The 6,604-nt window shown below is 46.5% G+C and overlaps 2 protein-coding genes across 2 annotated transcripts; both read right to left on the bottom strand.

Annotated features, from left to right (window-relative positions):
- Positions 1–322: 322 nt before the first annotated feature.
- On the bottom strand, positions 323–1,763 carry ufc1 (ubiquitin-fold modifier conjugating enzyme 1). Its single transcript, XM_030725746.1, has one exon. The coding sequence runs from the start codon at positions 1,307–1,309 to the stop codon at positions 794–796; it is 516 nt and encodes a 171-aa protein (XP_030581606.1). The 5' UTR covers positions 1,310–1,763; the 3' UTR covers positions 323–793.
- Positions 1,764–3,036: 1,273 nt separating this feature from the next.
- On the bottom strand, positions 3,037–5,148 carry LOC115777760 (proline-rich protein 2-like). Its single transcript, XM_030725735.1, has 2 exons — positions 4,298–5,148; positions 3,037–3,721 (listed from the first exon to the last, which is right to left on the bottom strand). The coding sequence occupies exons 1-2, from the start codon at positions 5,146–5,148 to the stop codon at positions 3,037–3,039; spliced, it is 1,536 nt and encodes a 511-aa protein (XP_030581595.1).
- Between the last annotated feature and the right edge of the window lie 1,456 nt (positions 5,149–6,604).

Here is a 6,604-nt window from a genome sequence, read left to right as displayed (position 1 = left end):
TGACTCAGAGTTGGAGTTAGCTCTTCCTGGAACTGAAAATCCGAGTTTCCTCGTTTTAGGGTTAACAAACTCGGAGTTGTAACCAAACCTGCTTCCTGGAATAGGATAGGTTTATTAAAGTTGTGTAAGATCTTAATTAATAGTTAAGCTATATGTGATATTTAACTTGTTGATATGTACATTTTTGTCCAAGAAAAAAAAAGGCCCCAGCCTCTCACATCTTTGGCCCCTCCCACCTCATGTAAGGGGAGGAGTCCATGAAACAAACTTCCTTGTTTTAAACATGACATTGTACACAGCTCCAAATAAAACCAGCAGGAAATTTAATCTGATCAGATATTGTTTATTGATTAGGAACAGAACCGACTCCATTCATTTTCCCCTCTGTTTTTACTCTTTATGGCGCAATGGAAATATCAAAGTCTCATCAGTTTATTAGGTCAATAATAGGCTTTGACAGTTTCATTGTCACATACTCTGTGGGTCTCGTCTCCACCAGATTCCATTCATTTTCCCACTTTTTTTTACTCCTGTAGTCTCATTACTGAACAGTGATAACAGCCAGTGTGATTTCCCAACCAGGCTCCATCCATCCATCCATCCATCCATCCATCCTCTTCCGCTGATCCTGTTCTCACCGTTTTTACCTGTACAGCGCCAGTTGCAAATCAGTGATAAACAACGGAGTCAGTGTCATTTCCCAACCAGGCTCCATTCATTTTAACACCGTTTTTACTTTCCTAGTTCCAATCTTTCAGTCCTGGTTCCGGCCCGCTCGGTTCTCAGTCCCGTGTCACTCCGCCGCCGGTTCGGGCTGCCGCTCCTTGTGGACCACGATCCCCTTGCCGATGAGATCGGGGATCTCCACGGCAAGCCACGGTCCGAGTCCGAGCGCCATGAGGTGCGCTAGCCCGAACCGCGGCGCGTTCCGGGCCCAGAGCGGAGCGAAGTGTTCCGTCAGGCAGATTTTTCCGCCGCGATACATTTTGGCGGTCTTCCCGTCCAGCTCCGGGACCGCTACCTCGGGCGCGGTGTCCGGGTACGTCACCGGGATGTCGAACTCCAGCCGGAACTCGTAGCGCAGCAGCTCGTGGATGTACCAGCACGTGCCGGTCCAGCGCGTGCCGTCCGCGTTGGACTCGAGGCGGAACCAGTCGTTGTCGGCCGCCTTGTTCTGCTCCACGGAGCGGATCAGCGCCTGGTACTCCTCCTTCAGCCGCTGCGGCCACAGCGCGCGGTCCCGCGGCCCCGCGTGCGTTCTTAGTAGTGGGATCTGCGACACGGCCTTGCGTGTCGCCTCGTCTGCCATGCTGCGTGCAGAGGAAGGACCGGGTCTGTAGCTCAGTTCCGACCTGGTTCGGCTCGGGATCGGATCCTTCACGGCTGCTCCGAGGACTGACGTGGACTTCACCGAGAGCGGCTCCAGGCGGCAACCTCTGCTTCCGGTTCCGGTTTTCACAACAAAATCCTTATTTTGTCGCTTTTTTTTTTTTTTTAACCGCTTCTAACTTTATTTATAACCAGCAGGCGGCACTCATCAGGAAAACGGTACACCTGAGCAGCGATAGATGCGTCACGGGAATGAACGTTAAACGTTAAACACGGGGATGATCAATGCGTGTATACAGGCAGAAAGGGCCTTACACGAAAAACTGATCAGTGAACGATATCAGTAATCAATCAGTACGTTAGTGACGTCAGAGAAGCGTAAACCAAAAACACAGCGTCCCGTTTATTTACTATCGTTTACACTTGATTCGTTTGCACGTGTTAAAGCTGAGCGAGCTGACCCGGAGGTGTAAGAGCAATATTGACGGTCCTCCTGAGGTGATTGGCTGCTGCTGCTGCAGGTGTCCCTTAGCCAGATAAATCCACCCTTTGATTGGATGAGGATGTTTTCCTGCTTCCGTGGCAATCACCCACCTCAGTCATTTTTAAAAAAAAACTTGATTTCACAAAATTACGGTACAGTATGAACAGAATTACAACACCAGAAAGAGTAAGATATACAAGCAGCTGGACAATAATAACGTAAAAACGATATAGAGATAATCCTAAACAAAAGACAGAGTCAACGTGTTTACCCATCTCCAAATGGGAAAAAGACTTTCCACTGTGTTTAGATCCTGATTATTGGACTCAGATTTGTAAAAATACATTTTCAATGACAAAAAATAGCAATTTACAACTTATTCAGTACAAATTTTTACACAGAACCTATATCACACAGCACATGTTGAATAAAATGGGCTTTTCAGAGTCTGAGATTTGTACTCAGTGTACTCAAAACACTGCAGACACTTATTTTCATGCACTGTGGCTCTGCTCACCGGTCCAGAATTTCTGGCTTGAAGTCACACAAAAACTTTCCTCTATCTTGGGCTGCAGAATCCCATTATCTCCTCACTTGTGCTTGCTAGGTGAAATAACTTCAACTAATCTTCCAACCAAACAAGCTAAAGCTACACTCACAGCTTTAGTTATTGCAAAGAAAACAATACTTGTTAACTGGAAAGATAAACAATTGCTTACTATTAATCACTGGTTAAATCTCCTGATTGAGCACATATCAATGGAAAGAGTATCTGCCTCCTTAAAAAACAGGATGACACATTTTATTAAAACATGGTCTCCATTCATTAACTCTTTAAATAAAACTCTAGAATCCTGATTTTTGCCTGTCAACGAATATCTTAATGTACATTGCTAAGTATTTTGATGTTATTATTGTTATTATTATTGTTATTATTATTATTGTTGTTGTTGTTGTTGTTATTATTATTATTATCATTATTATCATTATTATTAATGATTGTTGATGATGATGGTGGTGATAATAATGATATGATAATAAAGTGGATGGTTGACATTATCACTACCGGCATTACACATTTGTGTGTTTTGAGTTATTAACTTTTCTAATCTGTGTTGCAGCTACAGGATCAGGAGCTTGTTGTTGCTTTCTCTCCCCCAGTTTGCAGACAGCAACTGATCACTCAAGGGGTCCCAGCATGAGTTAATTGGGCTTTCTAGCCTTTAGGATTCATAGGGCACCCTTATGTTCTGATGGGGGCTGTATGGTCGACCTGTTCTGCATGGGGGGTTTGGGCACCTGGATGATGGGATTCTGGGCACTGTGGGGGTCGTGGGGCCCTGTACGGGCCTGGATCTCTGGGGGGTACGGGCCGGGCCTGTTGGGGCGCCCTGGTTGGCCCTGGGGTCGGGGCGGTCGGCTCTCTTAGTGCCGTCCGGGCGCCCCTCCTTCCTCGCCCCTGGCTCCCCTTGGGGGGCGGGGGTGCTCTCTCTGGCCTGGGGGCCGGTCGGGGGTGGGGCAGTTGGGCCTGTTGGGTGGACTCGGGGCTGTGCTGCCCAGGCTTCGGGGGTGTGGTGGGGTGGGGTGGCGATGGAGGGGGGGAGACCCCTTTCTGGGATTGGGAGAGGGTTGAGGGGGTTGTCCGTGGTGTCTTTGCGTGAAGCCTGGCCACGTACAATTGAAGGTGCGACTCCTTCCCATGGCCCCGTGTCCTTCTTCTTGGTTGCTCCGCCTCCCGGTGGTCTCTGGCTTCCTTCTCGCCCTTGATCAGTCCTTGGAGCCCTTTCACGCTCTCGACCCTGTCTCCTCACTGTGATTTCTGCCTCTCTGGGGATCCTTGGGCGGTTCCTCTGGGCCTGCCCCGCCGGCGTTGACCTGCGGGGGCCGGGCCTTCCCCTGGTGCCAGGACTGGGGGGGGGGGGGGATTTGGGGGGGGGGGTGGACAGGGGCCCTTCCCCTCTGTTCTCCCCCCGGGTCGGATTGGCTTCACTTGTCACTCTTCTTTTAATGCACAGCACTAGCTTAGCACACACATACACATAAGATCATAATAATTGTATTTATGTAGAGCACTATATATCTCAGGTGTTGGGAGCAGGCCAGATTGGTAATGGGAGGCCACATAGCGGGTCTGGCCATCTACAGGAATGCGGATCGGCCCTCACCCGCCTCACTTTCCCATACCTCACCTGCCTTCCATTTTAATGCATCTCACACTCACTTTACACGGGTAGGTGGGACTCACTTAAAAATAAATAAATTCCAATCAGGCAATTGGAAATGTGTAAGTTATGACAAATTATAGATGTTCCTCAGTCGGGAAATTGGGGAACAAATTTGAATCATAAATACACAGACTCCATATATTATACATGACAAAAAAAAAAAATAAAATAATAATAATTAAATTAAAAAAAATATATATATATATGAAAAATATAATTGTTTAATTTAATATTCAAAGGAATGGTATGGGTGACTAACACTATGGTAGGGGTTGAGTGGCAGGTGGGCTGAGTAGTATCCTGGGGGAGTCTTGGGGGGTTTGGAGCAGTGCTTACGGCCCCCTGCATCTCTTCTTCCTTTCCCCTGCTGTCTCTCTCCTCCCCGGTGCTGGTGGGGTTCGGTCCTCTGGGGTTCCCCCGGAGTGGATGTTGACCTGGTGGACCTGTCCGTGTCTCTCTGGAGGGGTGGCTGGTCGCGGTGGGGGTGTCAGGGTGGCAGCGTGGGGGCTCCGTTTTTGGGTCTGTGGGCGGGGTGGGGGAGATGCGGGCGTTGCGGCTGGGAGATGGGTTGGGGTATATAGGTCTTGCTGGCTGGGCTATGTGGCTCCTCCTCTTTCCCTCCCCTGCTCCACAATCTCTCCGTTTATCTGCTCCCCTCCCCCCCTGCCGCGTGTGCCCGTGTGATGCAGGCTTGTCGTCTGCCCTGCGGGCCTGATGCCCTGCCCCTGTGCCTGGCTCTCTGGGGCGGAGTGGGTGCCCTTTGCTCTGCCGGGGGGCGGTGGGTGTGGGGGGCTTGGGAGACGTCCTGTGGGCCGGATTGTCCTGTGCTGCTGGGGCTGAGTCTGGGCGTCCGGATTGTCCTGGCTGCTGTGCCTCCTGGGTTCTTGGGTTGGTTTCACTGTCCCTCGGCTCGTGCGGTGCTTTGGGCTCCTTTTCTGGGTGCCTGTGCCGCCTGGGTGGGGCTGGGTCGCGCTCTCGGCCTCTGTTGGCCTTGTAAAGACCCTTAGACTCTGATGTAGACATTCCTGCATGTTTCTGCCCTGGCACGGGGGTTTCCACTGCTTCTTGGCCTTTAATGCAGGTTGCTGACACTTGGGTTCTTGTTGCCATCCTGTGTTGTGATGTTTGGACTCACGACACTGACTGATTTGGTTTCTCATACTCTTTGTCCTTGTTTAGGGGTCTGGATGCAGATTGTCACTGAGGTGTTTTCATTCTTGTTTATTATATTCTTTCTTTCTTTTTTTTTTTTTTTGTAAAGGGGAAGAAAATAAAAATTTTATGAGTTGGGATCACTACGTTAAATTTGGAAGGGTGCACATGCATGCCCTCGCAAGAGCATGAACACGGACACGTATATGTACAGGGACATGCAAGCATGAGCACACACACATACACACACACACTCCAAAAAAAAAAAAAACAACAAAAAAAAGAGGGCCAATGATGTATTAAAACACTATCAACTGGCAGATACCCCAGCCTGTAGCAGACAGCATAAATATATATATATTTTTTGTTTGTTTGTTTGTTTTTCGAGTTTCCTGCTTGTTCATGCTGCATGGCTGGGGTGGCTGTCAGATTTTCTCTGAGGCCCCAAGAAAAAAAAAATCCTAAACAAAAGACAAAAAATAAATAACTAAAATAAGATAGAAGTAGAGAAAGACAGAACAAATGAAGAGGCAGACATTCTCATTTGAGGTATTCTGAATAAAATTAGGGCTGATAAGCATTTCTTGTTTTCTTTTACATATTTTAGTGAATTAAAGTAGAGTTTCATTTTAATTAAAAAAAACCTAAATAATGGGGTTGTTTGTGACATCTTTGCTTTATGAATGTGAAATTTACCCAATAACATAAATAGGCTGACAATGTTATGTTCATTATTTTGAGAAAATAATGAAATATTTCTCTAAATCTTTCCAGAAAGTATCACAAAAAGAGCATTTATAAAATAAGTGAATGATAATCTCAGGTTCAGCTTTACAGAAGGTGCATTTATCATCAGCATCTGAGAATCTAGAAATATATACAGTATATTTTTTGGACAGTTTAAGACTCTGTTAAACAGCAAAAATTTAAAGGGATCATCAAGCCACGCTTTGCGCCAATTTATTCCTTTAAACTGAGAATTCCCAAAGGCCTTACCCCGTGGTGTTAACTTTCTTTTGTTATAAAAGCATTTCCAAACATGTTTATTGGTACATTTATAGCTTAAAAGCTGAATTCCATTTCGGTAGCTTGAGCACTGCGGATCAAAAGTTTCACACTGTTTATCATATCCTTTCATTAATTCAATTAAACCACTAGGAATAGAGTCGATTACAGATCTATATTCTTTGGGTTTGATAGGAACGACTTTTTTCTGAAGAAAGGTTTCGTAGGACAATAATTGACCTTCATTGTTAAAAAGGTCTTTTATAAGTATTATGTTTTTATCAACCCAGTTTTGGAGATAAAGTGACTTATTCCCTTTAGTAATATACTCATTGTTCCACATTATCGTCTAGTGCGGAGAGAAGTTGTGTGAGTAGCACAGTTTCCATGCCAACAAAGCTTGTTGATA

Source organism: Archocentrus centrarchus, unplaced genomic scaffold, assembly GCF_007364275.1.
Source record: "Archocentrus centrarchus isolate MPI-CPG fArcCen1 unplaced genomic scaffold, fArcCen1 scaffold_71_ctg1, whole genome shotgun sequence".
In the NCBI taxonomy this organism is placed as follows: domain Eukaryota; kingdom Metazoa; phylum Chordata; class Actinopteri; order Cichliformes; family Cichlidae; genus Archocentrus; species Archocentrus centrarchus.
Note: the sequence above shows the minus strand (reverse complement) of the source record. Positions and strands in the feature narration are given on the sequence as shown.

Bases quoted from the DNA above. Each gene is read 5' to 3' on its own strand.
- ufc1 (XM_030725746.1), bottom strand. From the start codon at position 1,309: ATGGCAGACGAGGCGACACGCAAGGCCGTGTCGCAGATCCCACTACTA.
- LOC115777760 (XM_030725735.1), bottom strand. From the start codon at position 5,148: ATGGCAACAAGAACCCAAGTGTCAGCAACCTGCATTAAAGGCCAAGAA. The intron at 3,722-4,297 runs GTTAGTCACCCA...CCCCCCCCCCAG, and splicing joins CACTCAACCCCTACCATAGT to TCCTGGCACCAGGGGAAGGC.